General features: G+C 36.4%; 1 protein-coding gene across 3 annotated transcripts in view; it reads right to left on the bottom strand.

The window, feature by feature from the left end:
- met (MET proto-oncogene, receptor tyrosine kinase) overlaps positions 1-21,782 on the bottom strand; it is a 44,854-nt gene that overhangs the window by 6,795 nt on the left and 16,277 nt on the right. For 2 of the 3 annotated variants that reach the window (XM_066705145.1, XM_066705144.1), the window contains exons 4-15: positions 17,317-17,451; positions 15,987-16,160; positions 14,993-15,153; positions 14,447-14,549; positions 14,213-14,349; positions 13,496-13,660; positions 12,848-12,947; positions 9,455-9,673; positions 7,903-8,049; positions 3,830-3,986; positions 2,841-2,981; positions 2,260-2,490 (exon numbers count right to left, since the gene is read on the bottom strand). In XM_066705145.1, the coding sequence (XP_066561242.1) occupies positions 2,260-2,490; positions 2,841-2,981; positions 3,830-3,986; positions 7,903-8,049; positions 9,455-9,673; positions 12,848-12,947; positions 13,496-13,660; positions 14,213-14,349; positions 14,447-14,549; positions 14,993-15,153; positions 15,987-16,160; positions 17,317-17,451 (1,870 nt within the window). The remainder of the gene's footprint in view (positions 1-2,259; positions 2,491-2,840; positions 2,982-3,829; positions 3,987-7,902; positions 8,050-9,454; positions 9,674-12,847; positions 12,948-13,495; positions 13,661-14,212; positions 14,350-14,446; positions 14,550-14,992; positions 15,154-15,986; positions 16,161-17,316; positions 17,452-21,782) is intronic. The other variant, XM_066705147.1, reaches the window with a different exon arrangement.

Below are 21,782 nucleotides of genomic sequence, written 5' to 3'. Positions count from 1 at the left end.
ATATATATATATATATATATATATATATATATATATATATATATATATATATATATACACACACATATACACATATATACACACACACACACTACAGTTCAAAAGTTTGGGGTCACTTAGAAATTTCCTTATTTTCGAAAGAAAAGCAAAAGCAAATTTTTAGTACATTAAAATAACATCAAATTGATCAGAAATACAGTGTAGACATTGTTAATGTTGTAAATGACTATTGTAGCTGGAAACAGCTGATATTGTAATGGAATATCTATATAGGCATACAAAGGCCCGTTATCAGCAACCATCAGTCCTGTGTTCCAATGGCACGTTGTGTTTGCTAATCCAAGTTTATCATTTTAAAAGGCTAATTGATCATTAGAAAACCCTTTTGCAATTATGTTAGCACAGCTGAAAACTGTTGTGCTGATTAAAGAAGCAATAAAACTGGCCTTCTTTAGACTAGTTGAGTATCTGGAGCATCAGCATCTCATACAACGCTGTGTACTACTCCCTTCACAGAACAGTGAAAACTGGCTTTAACCAGAATAGAAAGAGGAGTGGGAGGCCCCAGTGCACAACTGAGCAAGATGACAAATACATTAGAGTGTCTAGTTTGAGAAACAGACGCCTCACAGGTCCTCAACTGGCAGCTTCATTAAATAGTCCCCACAAAACACCAGTCTCAACGTCAACAGTGCAGAGGCGACTCTGGGATGCTGGCCTTCTAGGCAGAGTTCCAAAGAAAAAGCCATATCTCAGACTGGCCAATAAAACCAAAAGATTAAGATGGGCAAATGAACACAGACACTGGACAGAGGAAGATTGGAAAAAAGTGTTGTGGACAGACGAATCTAAGTTTGAGGTGTTGGGATCACAAAGAAGAAAATTCGTGAGACGCAGACCAAATGTAAAGATGCTGGAGGAGCGCTTGATGCCATCTGCAGGGGACAGCAATGTGATGGTCTGGGGGTGCTGTGGTGGTGGTAAAGTGGGAGATTTGTACAGGGTAAAAGGGATCTTCAAGAAGGAAAGCTATCACTCCATTTTGCAATGCCATGCCATACCCTGTGGACGGTGCTTGATATGAGATTATAATTATTATTACTACAATAATTGTATTTATTTGGTAGGACATTGTACAAAACAATTTGTCCCCTCACACATTGTTTAGACCAAAGCAAACATCTTAGACAGGGAAAACCCCAATACAGATATGACAAATTAAGTATCATTACTTAATGAATTGAATACCCCTAATACAGGGCATTACAAAATGACACTACTGAAAAAGTGACTCTGTTTTAAAGAATCACACACACAGTCTTTAGAACCATGCACAAAACGAGAAAATAAGTGAAAAATACATTCTTCCAGATGGCTGTGGGATAGGATTACCTCTTTGGAGTACTCAGACCCTAGTCAATGGAGTCGAAATTTAAGACGTGTACAAAACATCTCACACAGAAGAAATGTTTGGATTTCTGACACCAAGCCTTTACATGTCTATGTCATTAATTATTTAACACTTTAGTGAAAAGGAAGAATGCTTTTCAGCACACTGATGTGGATGTGTACACTGGCATTTACATCCAATGGCAACGATAATGCCAGTACTTTCTGCCCACAACTTTAGAAAGGAATGAGCTGACAATTCACAATATACCAGAAAGCTCTTGAAAATGTTAAATATAAAAATATCAACCACTTATTTGCCAGATAAATACTCTCTGTTACACAAATGCATTGGATAAAAAGGATGATAAAAATATACCTAGTTTCTTTCAGGTGTCTACATTTCCTTTAGCAACTGACAAAGTTAAAACATGACAGATGTTTGCATGTATTATTATTTTGCATTCTGGTGCACTGCATCAAACATCTGTCAGTGATAAATAATGAGTCATCTGTATTTTTTGTAATGTTGGCTTGTTGGAGTTTCAATCCTACTTTAAATGTTTGTACGGCTCAGAAAATAAAGCTAAATTACCACCTCCCACCTCTCAATGTATAAAGATTATAGAGGGGGTAAATGACTGATCTACTTTTTTGAAGGTGAGCAACTTCCAGGACACATCTGTAGTGATGGACTTTATAGAAATTAAGAATTAATTAACAGCAGAATTTGATGACGCACACAAAACTTAATACGAAAAAGGAATATTAAGGGGTTCATAATTTTTTTCGGGTGAAAGACGCCAAAGACTTGACAGGGAAGACCGGCCCTTGATCTGGTTTGTGCTTGAGATCAGTCGCTGCACTTGCCTCTTCCTATGACTTCGTTAAGGTGCAAGAGGAGGTCATCTCTGGCTATGACCACATGCTGGACTTCTTTCAGCAGCTCCGGGTTGAGGCTGTTGATGTCGATGTGAACTGAGGAAGGAAGCAGGGGCGTGGCCAAATCCGTGTCTCCACTGGACAAAATGGGAGACAGGTCTGTGTGAGGGTATGGAGGCAGGCGGCAGGATTCGGTCTGCGAGAGGGTCTGACTCTGGTCTGGAACACAAACCACCAAACAGAGTCAGGACACAAAAATCCCTTTAAAAAAAACACCACCACAAAGATGACAGAATACATTGGCACAATTAAATCAAATTAAGTGGATGTGCATCTTTGCACAACTGGAAGTTACTGAATGGCTGTCCTGGTAAAGACCTGAGCTTTCACCCAACCCCCCCTCCCATCCCTGGCTTGAAAATGCAGGAGGATATGGAAAATGGGCATTAGTGATGGATTTGAAATGCATATATGAGAGAGCACAGAATGAAGAAAAATGTTGAAGGTGATCAATTTGATGGTCTAACACCAAAATGGTTTTACTGTCATGAGAAAAAAAAAAAACGTACCCTCGAGCAAGGTAGTTCTATAATCCACTGATTCATGGGAAACCATTTCATTGGTTGGGCTCACACTCCTTGCATTTGCCAGCATGTCCAAGTGTGGAATATGTGCTCGTCCATCATACCAAACCATACCCTCATCTAAATCTATAATTATAAAACAAAAAGGAAGCAGACGTTTTATGGATAATTAAAAAAAAAAAAAAAGACTGCTCCAGCCATGAACGAGTACAAGGGATGTCAGTGATAATTTCTGAACCGAAGCCTCGAAAACTGAGACAAGACGACAAACCTTCTACTGCGGTCAGGTCCCAAAACAATCTTCTTTCATTAAGACTGCAGAACCAAAGTCAATCATAATAAATACGGCTTTAAAAGTTCCCCATAAGTAACATCGTTTTGCAATGGCCAAATAACTAAATTTGAATTGAATCAGACTCGGTGTGCTTATTCTTTCCAGAGACAACGATTCAAATCATTATTTTGAGTGAATGCAAGACTGGCTCTTCAGTTATACACAGACACATACAGAACTGTGTAAAAGCTTCATCTCACATGTACATATGCATGGTATGTAATCTATTGTGGGCACAATGACAACTAATTTACAATACTAAACCAATAGCAATGCAAAACAAAACAGTAATTGATACAATATTGTATACAGCTCTGGAACAAATTTAGAGACCACTCCAAGTTGAGATATCAATGTTAAGTGGTCTACATTTTTTTCCAGAGCTGTATATAATATCTATCTAAATCGATCTATACACATCCATATCTACATATTTGTATCTGTATCTAATATGTACAGCTTTGGCTTGCCACAGGCCTTGTCAATACTTTCCTATGTTGTAAAATGAAAACAATATATTTCTTGTAATCACACTTCTTAAAAATATATATTTTTTAAATCATAAAAAAAATATGACTTGAAAAACACATAAAAAAAAACTTCCACACGTGATTAAGATTAGCATTATAATGCAACATACCTTCAATGTGTTTCTTCTTCCTCATCCACACAAAGAGAGACAAGATGACAAGAAGCAGGATGCTTACGGACATTACACTTGCAATGAGGCTAGTGTAGTCCTGCTCTTTGGCAAGCATTACTTTCCCAAGGACAACGACCGACGTTGCTTGCTTCCACTAATTAGAAAGGAATACAGACAAACACACACACACACAAATAACAAGAACATGTTTAACATACAACTTTCAGTAGGACTAAAAGCTGGATTTAGTGCATAATTCCATATCACTAAGTCATGATCTGATACACAGACTTGTCTCTGGATGCAAGAGGTCATGTGCAAATAAAATCAGAAAAATTGTTCACAGTAAATTGAATATACTGTCAGTTCAATCACTGGTGTGACACTGATGCCAGAATTATATTCCCCATGAACTGGAATGCACACCAAAGGGGGAAATTTGATCAAAGTTATTGCTTTATTTCATATTAAAGAAAACCTTATTATGTTGTTTAGATTTTAAATTACATTTGTTATTATGCATTGCAATGCAGGCACATGGGGCACCCTAAAATCTGAACAGATTACCAAAAGAGCTAATGTCAGGAGGTCTGTTTCGTTCAAATTTCTATCCAGTTCATTGAATATTACCCATTACATAACTGACCTTTTTGCTAGATAATTGTTTTACATTTAAGGTGAGGGCATTTAACATCAGTTCTCTGGGAAAAGCCATTAAGAATTAAACTGTTCTGCCGCATAATTTCACATGACAGGTTTGGACTGCTTAGAGTACAAGTAAACACTAGCTCAAGAAGAGTCTATTTAAAGTATAGTAAAGTTTAACAAGTGACAGCCAACAAATATACACATAGAAAAAAGGAAAATATGAAGGTCATCATATTAAACACGATGATACTTGCACAATTAAAAAAAATTAAAAAGCATATTTCGAAAGTTGAGACACACAAAGAAAACGTAAAGGGGGTGAAGCATCACATAGCTTGAAGTGGGTAGGAAAGGGAGACGGTAACAAAAAAAATTAAAGAACACCAGTAGAAAAAACCAACAGCTGAAATTTTGAATATTTTAGAGTTGGAAACCAGAGAGAAAACCAGCGATGGGCAGAAAGAGATCAACACGTTTGCAATTCTCACTCTCTGCATTCCACCTTTATTTATTTAATTCCCCACATACCATATAGATTAAGTAATACAAATAAATACTCCCTTTGAAAACAGAAATTAGTACAAAATAATATCTAAAAGTGCATGTTTTCCCACCCCTAGTGTGTATATATATATATATATATATATATATATATATATATATATATATATACACACACATACATACATATATATATATATATATACACACACACACACACACACACACTAAAAGGCATCTACTGTGAAATGTTGTGTAAATATTTTGGATATGGAAACTTATGTAGCACTTCCAAAACTAATATGTAAAATATAATCAAATTAATACTCATTTGAATAATTTGTGCCTTTAACTCAGCAGTTATAATGTCAAAGTAAATTAATAAAAACTCAACTGTTTGGAAAATTGACACATTGACAATTGAGTTTTCGAAAAATCAGCACATTTGCCAGATATTACCCAATCAATACGCCCTTTTTCAAACACAACCCAAAACCCCTCCCAAAAAAACAGCCATCCTGGGAAATTAGGAGTAATGTCTTTGCTGATAATAAGTATCCAGTCTTCTGTCTCCTTCTTACAATGAGAGCGCACTTCACGAGATCATTTGATAGCATGACCTCACATACAGGATTATTACCGCTGTATTATTTTCTATGATACATAGCCTATATGCTACGGTACTTCAGAAAGCATGCGCTAAAACACAAAGTTCTTAATATGAATTTGGCCTGTGTCTGTCAACCTTATTACACATGTTTCTAATTGTATAACCAGAAAGATTAATACATGAATAACACCATTGGTAGTCCATCTTGAATGTGTGTCCAGCTCCCTGCAACTGATTGTCTTATTTTCTCATTTTAGTATTGATTTAATTATCTTTGTTAGTTTGTTTTGTTTCGCAATGCATGACTTATCAAACTCTGAAAGGAATAATTTAGACAAGTTTTTATCACCATTTATCATATTTACTTTTGATTAAACATGTAATATCCTCATGGGATAACTCAAAGAAAAACACAAAGATGTATTAGAAGCGAATAACCACAGAGCTACACAAAGCTACTGTTGAATCACACTCGAACACTGTAGGTCAGGACTCCAAGACTCCAAGATTCCAATTCCTCTGTTGCAACTCTGTGGTTTTACTTTATGTTTAAGCAGGTTTTGATGAGATGTTGTACATACTACTAATTTGAACTAACAATAGAACTGTAGGAGATGTTGGCAAATGCAAAAGTATCGTATAACAAACTTTCTGCCTTTCTGGTTGTCTCTTGTTTTTTTTGTTGGTTTCCACCACCTTAAAAAAGGTAAACATTCCAGCTGTGGATTGGCCCAAACATCATTCATTTTACCTTCCCACTTTGCTCCCCACTTTTGTGACACATTTCTCTGCCCCTTTCAAATCATTAAGACATTTGTTTTAGGTTGCGCCAATTCGGACAGGAACCTGGGATAAATTAATTGCCTTTTACCTCAGACACAAAGAGTAAACGCCATGATACATTTACACTTTTATTGTGTTGACCATGTCTCCATGGGCTGATAATGTATTTGTTTTGCATAATGCTATTTTACAAATGTTTTCATTTTATTTTCATGTATTTAGTATTTGCAATTCAATAAAATATATTTTCAGCAACAACATTATATTAATGTTACATACTTTATTATTAATTGTATTATTATTATTATTAATTCATAATGTGATATCATACTACTTGCCTTGCGTTACTAGTACTCTTATTGTTATTTTGATTTCCCCTTTGCTCCCTTTCCCTTGGCCCTTGACTGTGACCTAACATCTTGTCTGCACTTAGCTTTTACAATCCAGGATGTTAGACCTCATATATTGTATACATTTGTGTACATATTGTGTAAATTTGAATTTGAAAAATGTATTATGGTTTGAAATGCACTGTAATATGTAAATATGTGGATAATAATAATGAATGTTTTTGCATCGACCTGAATGGACTTTGTTACAGTTTTATTCCTTTTTCGACCGTATGGAACTGAGTTATCGCTGAGGATTCTTAGATCCCCACCCAGCTAAAGGGAACCAGTGAAACTGCTGATTTTCAACACAAAAGTAGTTGGATTTGATCCCGGGATATTTCACAGGTCTTTTTTTCTTTTGATTTGTTCCTGGGAAAGTGATCGCTTAACTATCACGGCATGCAAAATTTAATTCGGTCTAGGTCTAAGTGTGAAATTATTTTTGTGCATGTTATTTTTGAGTTTATGTGTTTATTGGTTTAAATAATGTTGATAAATCTCTACTTCAATTGATTCCATTTGGGAATAACTTGGAAAAGCCAACCAAATTTAAAGCAGTGGATTAATGCTATCATCATTTACTTCAAGATGTGGTAATCACTAATTAAACTCATATGTCCTTGAGAATACAAATGTAGGTGTGCCCACTACTCAATACACAAAATAAAAAGAAGGATGTGCACACCACAAAAAGCATTAGGCTAAAGTAAAAGAAACACACACAAAAACACATTCAAAAACAAAGTACTTAAAAAATGTATGGAACATTTGTAACTTGAAACTTGTGCGCTGGCATAATCTCTGTTTGTATGAATTTATGCATTTTGTAACATTTTTGTTTTTGCATGATATTTAACCCTTTCTATCTTCTTGCATTGTGTATATTATCATCACTAACCATAACACATTTGGTCAGTTTCTTTAATGAATGTGAAAATGGCATTTCTGTTGCTTTTAAACAACAAAACAAAACCAGAACAATAACGAAACCCCTCCCACCACCAAAAAAAAAGAAGAAAAAGACACATAGTACGGAAAGAAATTCATTTTAGCTTTAAACACTTCATTCACAATGGGCCATTGATTCTTTTACGTGAATACTGAAAAGAAGTGAATCTGAGACAAGAGCCTCTTACCTCCACTTCAAGTTCATTGGTGCCAGCTTGGAGCTCCATGGGAACAGTGCATAGTATACTGTTTCCCACCAGAAAGATATTCTCACAGCTCCTGTTGCTCACTTTAAGCACTTCACCTTGAACAGCCTCAAAGTCCACTTTGGATACCTAAAATAATAACACAAAAAAGCTGCCCTAAGAGTGACTTCATGGAGGGAGAAAGTTTTGCAGTTTTTGATCATGCAAGCTGTACAAAGTCCACTTTTTCCATCTTCGATTCAGTGGTTTTATACTTTATTATACTTGGTTTTGCCAGGAAAATACACTAACACCATATGTATTTATGTAGGAGCAGAAACATTGACAGAATTTGCATGTTACACTACTTTTCATAATAACTGCTATTAAGATGCTTTAAAGGCTGTGCATAGAATACTTCACTAAACTAAACCAGGCAAGGTGGATATAGAAACAAAGTAACAGGAACTTTATTTACAGATACAGAAAATAAAACAGTTGTAGATTCAAATGGCTGTGATCTGTCTGCATGTAGTAGCAGGGAAGTGTACAATGAGTTCACATTCCACACATTACAGCCAAATGTTTTTAAATTAGACACAGAATCCTGAACTGCACCTGTTTTTGAACAGCACAGATCAACTGACGACTTGAAAAACATGTACTGATGACCTTTAAGTGGAGCACTCTGTTCAGAACACGGTCAAATATTTATTAAGGTACAACAGTCTTTGTTTACCAAGATATCTGACATTTAAAAACAACAAAATCTGCAGGAATGACATTGATTCATAGGCTATTAAAATCTGCTCCCTCGGATATGTTAACAGAGTTTACAGTTTTGTTCTCTAAGATATTGTTTGTTTTGGACAAAGGAAAGAAAAGTATCAAGAGACCCTGACATAAAGGAGTTATTATGCATTCTATAATCTGTAATAAAAAAAATGCTTAAGGGTATATTGAGGCTATTTAATTTATTGTGTTTTTTCTTGTTTTATTTAATTTGATCCCCTTGTGGTATGTGGTAAAAAAGAGGCCAAAAACTTAAGCCTAATCTAAATATCAATTTCATCACTCAAGAGTAAGCACAACATACACAAGGTAAAGTCAATTGCGCTATGGGATGTTTCAGTAACCCTGTGGTCATTATTAAACCACCTTATCAGCAAAGTAAATGGGTTTTTCCCTCTAGGGTAATATAAAGGCAATCATGGGCTTAAGATGTCTGTGAGAATATTGGGTAATCATTTGTGGTGGGAAATGTAAGCCCTGCCTGATATTTTATACACTTGTCCTTAGTATACAGCTGTTGTTGGCTGGATTACTATAAAAGGTGTATTAAAGATACCTTTTCACTATCAAAAAGAGAAAGGCAAACTGTAAAACAATAAGTCTATCCTAACTCAGGATAGGATAAACCGTGAGAACTAAAATTCACCGATTTCGCAGTTAAATCATTTCAAAGGCATCTGTTTTGGGTATTTTTTCAGTCATTTCTATTCCCTCACCCAAAAATAACCAGAACTAGCTGAAGCACAATGACACACTGACTTACCTTGATCTCTAAAATGTGTTTATTGCCTTTGGAAGTCACTTTTGGTTTGTCAAACTCTTCAAACTGTGGGTCCTCCACGTAATACAAGTCAAACTGCCCTGTAGTGAACCCATCCAAGGTGAAGAAGACCTTCGTCAGCACAGGCAGGTGAAGATGAAGATCTTTCAATGAGGGTGATGTACAGTGGATCACAAGCTTATCTTCACCTTTTGAGCATTCCTACAGACATACAATCATGTTTGTTTTCAGTTACATCATACTGGTTAAAACAAGCTTAAAAATCTAAGAACCCCTTAAATGTTCATATCCTATCATCTGATTATTTCGAATTTAGTAACCTATCATATAGTAAATCCTATCCTATCCCGAAAAACAGGATTTTTTGCATTGTCATTCGTTACACTTCAGGTTCTGGAATCTCTTGAGGTATTGTACAAGATTCATTTCTGCTGTGGGTGTAGGTAACTTATTTCAGAGGTATTGCAGTCAATGGAGGTTTTAAAGCTAGCCGCTCTATACCAACTTGAAAGGCACACAAATTCACATAATCCTCACCAATCCTTTATTGCCACCCCCTCCTTCCTACAATGGGAAACATTATACAAAATAACACTATGCAACCCCAAAAGCCAGGTTTTTTAGGGATTTTCATAGAGGCCTCTATGCTTTATTAAGAGTTATGAAGAACAATTATATAGCCAACAAAGGAAATTGCAATTGCCTTTATTCCCAGAGGTGAAATTTATAACCGCAGCACAATAACCTGAATAAACGTGCAGTTAGTTTTCCAACATCCTGTCAACATCTTTTAAAGCAAGTCTCAAGACTGTTGTCTAGAAAAATCGACCACGGTTCAAGGACATTTATCCATTGCTTGCTTGCATGCTTTTTTAAGATTTTCCTTTTAAAATTACATTAGAATGATCTATTTTAATCTCAAATTACAGGGGAGGGGAGAACGACCAGAACAAAACAGTTTTCCATGGAGGCCAAGTGAATCCAGAAAAAGAACTCAAGTTACCACCTGAAAAGCAAAACCAAAAGCGATATTTCATCATTGAAGCATTTTTTTTTTTCAGAAGCTCTGATTTTATTTGTTGACATAAAGTTGCTGTTTTTTCCCTTGTTTGCTGTATTGCTAGTTTTGCCTTAAACTGGCTCTGCCTTTAATATAGGAAAAATCTTATAGCACCAAAGGCCTTCTTAAAGATATCTGAAAGATTCAGACATCAGTACTGTGCATTATGGCTTTACATGACCCTTGCCCTCATAGCCAACAGCTTTGTGACCTTTGCCCCACTACATAATGTTTTTTAGTACCCGTCACAACACTTTCAACTGACCACAATCACGGTATTATTTACACTGAAATCTATCTGTAACAAATGTTTAGCCATGCCCCAGTTTTTATTATATCTGGTTCAATTACAGCTACTCACACTACAAATTAAAAAACATTTTGTCTCCATTAAGAAGGCAAAGATCTGTGTTCAGCTATTACTTTGGGAACCCGTGAAGAGACAGGGACCACGCCTCTCCGCAGAAATGAAGGAGGTTGCTGTGGTTACTGTCTACAGAAAGTTCCTCTGATGTTTGCCAGATGTGTGCATGCTATTCAAATGCGGTTACAATCGAGCCTTCTAAAATCAGACCATATAGAATCCATGCAGCGATTTATGACTTTCTGAAGACATATATGCTTGCCCATCACTCACATACATTCTGGTGCATTACTGAGAAACCCAGAATGTTTCTCACATGGCCACTCATCACCTACATTGTTCGACCTTCCAAGAGTCACGAGTGCTACCCAACAACAAACCGAACCTACTGCACAAACTTTCCTTTTATGCACCAGCACATTCCTATGGATTTAACCGAAATTCACTGTAATTGAGAGAACAGATCCAAAATTGGAAATCAAGTGTATTTACTGTTCTGTAAGAATGTCCCGTTTGTAAATCTTTAACAGTAATTTCCTCCAACCTTCCTTATCTCAAAATTTTCCACATGACTGATGCGCAGAAATGAAGAGGAAGTAAAAGCAGTATTTGTTCGGAAAGACTGGCAACCGCTTACAAATCTCCAGGAGTTCAGAGTCACAGGATACGTAAATTGGACAAAAGAAATCAAAAGCTTTCAGAATGATGCTGACTGGAAATGGCCAAAAAGATGAATATATGGGCTTCGGTTAAGCGACAGCAAAACCCCATTCTTGCAGCACAAGAATGAAATCCAATGGATAATCCTCTGTGTGGCTCGGAGAATAATCACGTTATTCATGACTCAAAGCATCATTCATTTCTGTTGTGAGCCAGCCTTGGCGCTGATAAGAAAATTAATGTTTTCAGATGGCAGTTGTGCTCAAGCTTCTCATCACATTCTTTGTGATTTCTTTGAAAATAATTGTATAAGAATATCAACCTTAAAAACAGGAAACAAAGAAAAACACCCTAAGTATAATCTGGTTGGAATATATGCTATGCAATTCGGATGCATTTTAATTATTTAAAATGTCTGAATTTAACTGTCAACAAGGTGGAATTACATTTCTTTATGAACAAAATTGAAGCTTTGATGTTTAAATCTCATGCCACAAAAACACACACATTTTGTTTCCCCCAACTTCGCAGGTACCACTTTTCCTAAGTTGATTAATTGATTTAGAGGATTAAAAATAATTGCACCTCATTCTGCATTCTTTTGCAGGCTGCTCCCATCATCAGCTGGATCTCAGTTAGATAAAGACTGTGTCCTCAGGGCCAAAGCAACCTTTGTTTACTGTTTATACAACAATTAAGCTCTGCATGGCACAGAACTGATGAAAGATGTAATGTGTGGGTGAAGGTTTTCATTGCAAATACCAGTCAAGATTGAAATGTGCCCCAAAGGACGTCACAGCTGATTTAGATAAGGGTTTATGAAAACTTCCCACAAAAGGTGTATCATCCTAATCAAGATGAAGCTTACTTTATAAAAAAAATAAAGACCTTAGGCAAAGACCTAATACAGCCTCCTATAAAAATGAGGTTGAGGTTATACTCAACTTCCATAAACTTTTTTCAGCTAAAGAATGTCAGTATTGGTTTTGTTCGTTTGATACATTGTTTTATACTTTTTGCGTTTGGTTTTCTTGTTTTTGAAGAAAGGGAGCCGTGGGAGTCAGTATTTCACATATGTATCACAACCAACTTCTGCTCAAAAAGCTGTACAAATTAAAGAACTTGATGTTAATTATTTATAGTGACTGCTATAAAGAGACAAGAGGGGATTTCTCCACATTTCCTTCCACTCTGCACTTGAGGCATTTTTGTTCAGGGAGTAATAGTCAGAAGGGTGTGACAGCGTGCGATTGGTATTTGACACAAGTGAATCTTTAACCGATACACTCACCACTCGAAATTCCTTTCCCTCTTGTGGTGGAACAACAATCATCTCTACTGAGCTCACAGAGTCCAGATAGGTTCCATGTGCGGACAGCGTGCTGCCTCCACTGTGCGAAAGGGGATGAAGAAAATTTGCAGTTACAAACTGCCACCTGACTGCTCTGCTGCCTGTGTATTTCAGCAACTGCAACAACCCCAACGGCTCATTTTATAAAATGCATTTGTTTTTGTTTTTTCCTAATGTGGCGCTTTCCCCTCTAAGAATACATCTATTAAAACATGACCTTAAGCCCTCTTCATAATCACACAAGATCCAACAATAGATTTCACTTGAAGAATGGAATGGAATTACAGGATGAAAGATGATTGGAGATCATTTGTAAAACGAAGACCAGATTGCCCTTAATTAGACATGCTAAATTAATGAATCACTGACCCCCATGCATTCCCAGTCTTTAAAGAATGGAGATATAGAATGGCCTATTAATATAAGTGGCTGGGGAGACTCCCAAGTTTGGCTCTCTGTGAAGTAAAACAAAACAATCCAAACAACTGAAAATGTGAGAAACAGTTGATTATGCAAGATAAGACATTTTCTTTAGTTTCTGAACAGCATTCCAGAACAAATCTCTAGATCTCTACTGGCCGAACTCACCTGAAAAAAGTTCTTGATGGTTGAATGCTCGAAATGAAAGGATTTTCAGTACATGTGTAGAGAGTAGGTGCATCAACTACAGTAGAGTCAATCTGTAGCTTCACTGGGTATTTTGCAGGGGCTGACTGGGGTGGAGTTTTACACTTCAACACAGTGTCTGAGACACTAGACAGAAAATAAAATTTGTTTAATTATGGCATGTCAAATTAAATTTAAAAACATTTAAGAACATACTGATTAGCTGCTTTTGGTCTAGTAAAGAGGGATATACCTTATATGTAGTATAAATATAAATACAATACAAATTATTGTAGGATGTGGTCTGGGAAGTTTTATTAAATTACTTATTAGCTTTAAATAAAATGTTTTTAATAATCTAGAGTGGCAGTTAATTAACTATGTCCAATCCACAACTTAATTATTCTAAGGTAACCCCAAATAAACAACTGCACAACACTTGCCAACTCCAAAGTCTAGCTGAACCCTGCAACAATATGATGCATTGAAATCGCTGTTCAATATACCATTCAGAATAGTTTTTCTTCTGGTTTTCTACCAGCAGTGTCCTGGAAATTCCAGTGCAACTCTGAACTGTTTGAAACCCGACATTGAAATACTATGAAGAATATTTGTACAGGAGAGTGCTTCCAATGGATTTCAGTCAGTGCCACAGACTTCCCAATATATTGTCACAAATTACCCAAAAATATGTCTCACCTCTGCAGTGTGCACACGGATTTCCCAATTATGACTTCTGATCTGCTTCCGCTGTCCAAGAAAGCACCTTTCAGGGTTAGCATTGTTCCCCCAAATTTAGGCCCACTGGTTGGAATGATTTCACTGATAACTGGATTCTAAGTGCAAGGGAAACATGCAGGAGGTCAAATGACAAATGTAAAACACTTCCACATACATAGTTTAAGTGCTTTGCAAAGGTTTTTCAAATCTCACCACGTATGAGAATCCTTGTTTTTCAGTGACATGCTTCCCACTGTATACTTTGATGATCGTATTACTGCGATTTGAATTGACTGCACTCAGTAAACAGACCAATCTAGAAAGATCCAGAAAAACTTCAGTGAACACATAACCACAGGCTGATGGATGCTTGTGTGTATATATGTATTTATCCCTTAAATGTCCTGGGTGATGCAAGAATAAATTAAATCCCAGAATGCAGTGAAAGTGACTATCTTGGCCAGTAAATCACCACAAACCAGCACAATACAATGAACACACGGTGAACTTGGGATTCTAAAAATACTGCTTCAGGTTTTGAGTTAGCAGTGATTCACAACTATATGATTCAGCAGTAGATTATGGAAAAGAAAAAGCACAATTTTGAGTCTCGTTTTCCCCCCTTCACCTCACTATAATGTGCTGTCAAATCAAGCATGTGGTACAATGACTCTCCCTCCCTTTTAAGATCGCTTCTAATGAGAGAATTAACTTTACATTTGGGTGCCACAAATAGTATTTGAAATCGTGACCTCTTACCTATTGCTGTTGCTGAGCCCCGGGTCTAGTTTGCAAGGAGATTCTCCCATTTCGATTTTTATTTGACTTGAATCAAATATCTCACTTTTATTGAAACCAAAATCCCTCCCACAGAGTGTTAGCTTTGTTCTGCCTCTTGTGGGAGCTGTAAGGGGGTATATCTAGAAAACAATAACAATACAAATAATGATAATGGAAAAAAGAAAAAAAAGTTGCAAACATTTCAAAAACTTATTAAATCTGACATTTTAAAATGACCCAAATACCAAAGTACTTAAATTTCTGCTCATTTTCTAAACTGAAAAGAATGGCTTTCATTTGCCATTGTGTTCCCCACTTGCGTAAATGATAATATGAGCATTCCATCTAGCTCGTTTCCCAGCCATGTATTTATCTTGTGAATGCTCTTGCGCACAGCATGGGAGCATTCCCATAGAAAACGACACGCCACACAGACTAACAATGCCATTAGGGAGAGAGCTGGCAAAAGTCGACTATTTTACTCCCAGCCTGAAATATATTCAAGAGAAGCAGAGTCATATGGGAGGTTGGAGAGTTCTTCACTGGGTTTTCCTCAATATGAACGCAGGCCAAAAAAAAAAACAGAGCTTCAAGTAATAAAATGTTGCCTTTACAAGAGTCATAAAAATGAGTAGCTAATAAAAACATTTCAAGGAAATCTTGCATTTTAGACAAGGAGAGTGGCTGTGGAATAACATCTAAAGTTGTATTGCTTCCTGAAAGTTAAAGCCCTTGATGTCCCTGTTCCAGTTCTTCCTCTGCGCTTCCTGCTCAACCTGCTTTCTCCTCTATCATTTTTCCTTTTATAAAGTTTTCCATTAAGCTGTACAATGGCAATGTGTAACACTAAATCACCTTCAACACGGAGGACACAAAACGATAGGCATTTCAATATACAATTCAATGCAATGCATCCAAATGTCCAGCCATTCTCAATACATGTACAAAAACGCAGGCAGGTTGTTTTTTTCACCTTTGTGATAGTGGGGCTGCAAGATTCCTGATTCCAGGGACTGGACTTGCACTCCTGGGCTCTGGAGCAGCGGTTAAGACACCACCCGCACTGCATGAATGCCGGGGCTAACAGGCACGTGGTGCATGATGGGAAATGATCGCAGCCTGGTCCTGATAAAGGCATCTTTGAGATCTGGAAGACAAGTAACACAAGATCAAAACACAGCACAGTTCAAACAGCAATTTGAAGCAGACGGGAAAGCTTTTGCGGCCAAGATACAGATAAAGTTTCTTAATGCACTGTTACCTTGACACACACCACTGCAGAGTGTGTAAGCATCTTGCTCATTATGTAAGCCATGTATTCTGTCCATTCACCTCAAAGACTATTATGTATGTTTTGTCCCCTATTCCCCAATCTCTCACCCCACCCCACTATTCTAGTAAGCTCATCCTATAACATTTATGATCAATGGTCTGGAGGGTGGAGGAGGGTGAGGGGGTAGCAAATAAATTATATTCCCCTGTTCCCCTTCGTATGTGGGCAGTTTAGGCTCCATTAGGCTTGGTTTAGGACCATTATCACATTTAAAACACAGTTTCCTTGAGTTTGTGGGACGGCAGTGAAAAACAGAATGATTTTGTCCCTTTACAGTAGCACAACATATTTTACTGTATTCCCTGATAATCTGCAAAACACTTGATGAGGAATATTGGCAGTAAAATGTGTGAATACACATATCCAGTTTTCTGTGAATGAAAAAGATACATTTGACTTTCACAGTACACTTTTAAAGAGGTTTAAAAAGTGCCATTTGTTTCCAATCCTCAAATACAATGCAATTCAAATTATACTAGTATACTTAACTGAAAGTCTATACAATGTATTTGTCTTTTCTGCTACTTTTCTTACATTGTGTGTTGGAAGATTTGTACTTTTAATAGATTCCTGGTATTTTTATCAAATATCAAAGCTTTTTTGCTATAGAACAAAAAAGGCTTTGAAAAAGATAACAGACCATACAGTGTGTTGAAGCAAAACTATAATGTTTTAGCAATATTTAGAATTTAAAAAAATATTCTTGGGAAAGTACACTAATTTCAATTTCAATTTAAAAAATGTCATTTAGTGGGGACAGAAGGATTTAAAAAAAAAAATACATTTCATCTTGAGGAAAACAAATCAACGAGGAAACATTAATAAGGTATTGCAGTCTGTTTTCTGGGAAAGGGCTGATTTTAATACAATACCTCTATTTAAAGCTAATTACTGGCTTGACTAAAGAATTTAAAAAAAACACACTTTAAAAATAATCACAAATGTATTTGAGCTTATCCGATCCAATCACCTTATTTCCTGTGATCAACAATATAAAGCCATCCGGTTTCAAAGGTGATACAAGGGCAACTTCAGGAGATACTGGCAAAGAGTCCAACTGGAAATTCACATGAGGAGTCCTGGATCTTGAGCGCGAGATCACAACCTTAACATTTCAAAACAAAAACAAACTCGCTGTAAGACAGTTTATTTGTCCGTGCAACATATAATATGGATTTTTAATATGTGTAGACCCACAAAGATCAAAAGGGAATGAATGTATGAATAAATAAACAAAAAAAAAAATGAATGTCAGCAAATAAATAGATAAATAAAAGTGATGTAAAGCATCGTCTTGTCAGTCCAATGACTTCTATTTTATCTATCAGTTGGAACCCTGCCTATGTTCCCTAGGCTGAATCAGTGATTGCCAAACTCTGAAAAGATAGCATTTAGAAACATGATCAGACTAATAAATTATATATTCAATCAAATCATTAATCAGATAACACTGATGCACCTGAAGGGTGTGTATAATTTCAAGTACAACTGTACAGCCAAGAGGAAGATACTGAAAACCTTTAGCTTTAGCAAATGTTTTGTAATGGATACCGTATATCCATTACAGATATATGGATCTAACTATAAGTTATAGTGGATTCCCTTTAATACATTTTTCTTCTATTGCAGTGTGAGAATACCAGGAAGTGCTGTGCCTCAAAGCTCAGGATCTCCAAAATCTGAATCAGTAAAACTATTCTGTTACTATAGTTTACATGTGTGACTCTGTTCTTGGATGGACAACATATTTGAGAGCTCCCTTTGCCCCAGTCTTTTGAAAACAACTGCAAGCGTGTAAAGGCACACATCTGGCAAGGGGCAACAGTTATGGATATAAATGCAAATCAGATTGGATCCGCTTAAGCAGTTTTAGGAAAATACGTTGGAATTGACATGGCATTGGATAAAGTGGAGCAAATGTTGGACTGGAGCAAAAATGTTTTTCATATATTCTAGAGGCCAAAATACAATGATTGTTAATAATATATATATGATTTACTTATTTATTTGCTTAATTTAGGGAGTAAGAAACAGCCGCAATGAAACATAGTTATCATTTTAGACACCAGACTGATATCAGACTGAAAGGCAATTCACTATGGTTTGTGAGTTTCCTCCCCCCCCCCCACCCAAAGCACTTACCACAGACCCAATTTGTACAAATGAAATTACTGCCGGGGGCGAGATTTAAGATAATGTCCTCAGATACGAAATCTCATCTGTCAAAGGCTTCTCAAAAGGTAGACCCAAACAAAAAGGTATAGACATGCAACAGCCCTGACCAGAGCACTGTCTGGGAATAACCCCCACAATTCAACAGGACAACATATAAAGAATTCATGATGCAAGACCAAAGCCAAGCAGCTCTGGTAGCCACCCATGGACAGGCAGTTTTGATGGTTCAGGCCTACGATCTGGATTTGAGTTGGCATTCATTCATAGCTGTATTTCCATGGTAAGTTTTAGTAAAATAATAATAATAATATCCAGTTTAGACAATTGTTCGCACAGTGACCAACATGCTTATTATTATCTGAAAAACAGTAATATCCTGACAAAATACTGTATCCTAGCAGTGCATTTGACTTACTAAGCTTCAAAGACTGCTTTAGACTACTTGTTTGTGCCAATGAGGGTTTGGTCATTTACCTAGGGAAGGAACAACCATTGAATATTGAATATGAATATTATCACTTTGAACAGGGAAAGAAGCTCTTGGATAAGTATACAAGTTACACTTATGTGTTGAAAATATAAAAGTCTGTCTTTGAACCAGTAGTTAATTTAACAGTTAACAGAAGTTGAATGGTATTCTTTACTCTTTGAATCCTTTAAGATGTTAACCACACATTTATTCTTTGGACTTTGGTAGACTCGTTACTATTTCTTGGATATAGTATCTTTGTAGGTGGGTATATTTCCACTGAGGTAATGGAAAAGAAAACTCAGTATTGCATCAGAAATCCTTACCCCAGACAGGCTGCGAAGAATGGTAAGGATATCATGCAAATTTTTGGATGCTTACTGAAATAGTCAGTTTTAGATTTATAGGTGATGACAGTGTCACAGAAATATGAGCATATGAAGTAATGACAATTAATAAACTTCTTGAGGGCTTAATTAATGATGTTACATAGCTTTTATCAGATTAATGGTTTGTGTGTACAGCACGTGTTAAGCTTGGTGGGACTATCTGCTCTTAAAACAACCCTCATTTAAACAAGACACAATGACTCCTTTGAAGAAGTCGTCTTTTGCATTGGCATTGTCAAGGTTTACTCCAAATCAGATGTCAGTGATGCATGCAAGTGGTCACTCGTCGCCTTTTCTGAAGTCGGCTACAAAACCAAGCCTTACCATTTTAACAGAGGGTCACAGTTCCTTTTAGAACTGACTCAAAACCTCAGTCTGACAGAGATTTGGGCTTCTTCTAACTGATAGAAAAGAATGCCTGAATCCTTCTACAGTAACAGTTGCCAAAACAAAATCTGCACTGTTCTCCAGGCATAAATACACTAAATACAAAAAATAAAATAAAACAAAAACAGAAGGAAAAATACAACTGGGATTTGGAAGGTCAGCAAACCTTTTTTGTTATTGAATGTATATATGAATACATAAATATGTAGGTATATATGTGGCATTCAATAATACATGTATACATAAATAAAACACACACACAAACACACACACACAAAGTTATATTAAAAAATGTGATTGTAATTTATTTGCCCGGGGGTCTAAATGCAGGAATTATTTATAATGTCAATGTATTTTATTTTCCAGAAGTATAGAAGCTTAACAAATAAGTATGCTTGAAAACTAAAGTGAATTGGTAAGTAATTGAAATCTACAGGTGTTAAGAACTCTCAATTAAAGTACACACATATACACAGTATCTACATGATAATGATACTGATGGGAACGTATCCACTTTGCATTGAAAGTACAGGCTGGTGTGTGATGGTCGCGATTATGCTTGTTGCAATACTGAAAAGACGTTTCTGGAGCTGAATAGAATTTCCTCTGGCTAAATAGAGTCGCATGAGAGAATTTCACAATCATTCTTGTTCTAAAGTTTTTTTGTGTTTTCTTTCCCCCCCTAACAAAAGGGAAATAAATGGCACTGAATCGGGACCGAAACAGTTCCTTGCATTCTCACAATTTTCAAGGCTAAGTTCTGTTTCACTGCTGGAGAGTTCCCTGCACTTAACAGCTGTGCCAATTCTGCTTCCCAAAATCCATCTGAAACAATGGAGAAAAACAGCAACAGCTGCTTGGGTTCTGTAAAATGCAATATGAAAACTTGTCATCAAAGTGTCACACTAACTATTAACACCGCATTAATCTTTAATTCCACTTCCTTGCAGCTGTTCCTTTTTTTTGCCTCCTCATGATTTTTACAAATTTCTAATATTAACAAAATATGAATGAAAAGGGTGCTGAAGGCAAAGTAACCTTGCAAGGAAAAAATCAAGATGTCTTCCCCGTTTGTCACTCAGTCTCAACATTTCTTTCTTTAAAAAAACATTTTTAAAGCACACAATCAAAGCTTGTTTGGGTCACTAATAACATCAGCGTGGGCGTGGAGACATAATTATGCTAAATTGTGCACCGCCTCATCTTCTGAACTCGATTGATAAACAAAATAGCCCAAGATATTGAAATGTATGGTTAGCACACTTTGATTCAAAATATCCTGTGACATGGTCAAAGCATCTTGTGGGCAGGCAAACAGGAAGTGTATGGTTCCTCACCGTGCACCTGGTCATGTTTATTCCTTTGATTGAGTCAAGATCGTCACACAAAAAAGCAACAACAAAAAATAAAAATGCAAAAACAAGGAGCAGCATCCTGTTCATTTACATATAACAATCTAAAAGGCAAACTACACATGGTCTCATAAGCTTTGGGTTTCGCGTGTGGTTTGAGAGCAATCTAGCCACAGTAAGGCCGGTGCATTGTTATACTTGAAACCCTTTATTTACAAAATGGGCAACATTTGTCATCTAGAGTGGTGCTTCCTTCCTAATTTTACTTTTCTCAGAAGGTCATGCCTGGAGATTTGTTGTTTTCACAGCTCAGCTAAAGAGATATGTTTTCCTCTCCACTTGTGCACTACTTAATAATCCCACAATGTGTTATATAAGATTGCAAAAGCTGTGTTTAAATAATTAATCTCTCTTTCAGCCTGGTCACAGTGAGTTGCTAAAAGTAACTATTTATTGGTCAATTAAATCTATCCTCCATTGTAAATTTACACTCAAAGTTCAAAAAGGTAGCTCAGATTTCCTAAAGGTGGTAGAACCATAGAGAACAGAAAACTTTTGACTAATTACATATTCTTTATTTTCTTATAACTACTTTTGGTAATTTTTATTTTCATTATTGTGATGAAGCTGTATTGATTCTCAAGCATCTTTCAAACATGCACAG

Source organism: Amia ocellicauda, chromosome 5, assembly GCF_036373705.1.
Source record: "Amia ocellicauda isolate fAmiCal2 chromosome 5, fAmiCal2.hap1, whole genome shotgun sequence".
In the NCBI taxonomy this organism is placed as follows: Eukaryota; Metazoa; Chordata; class Actinopteri; order Amiiformes; family Amiidae; genus Amia; species Amia ocellicauda.
Note: the sequence above shows the minus strand (reverse complement) of the source record. Positions and strands in the feature narration are given on the sequence as shown.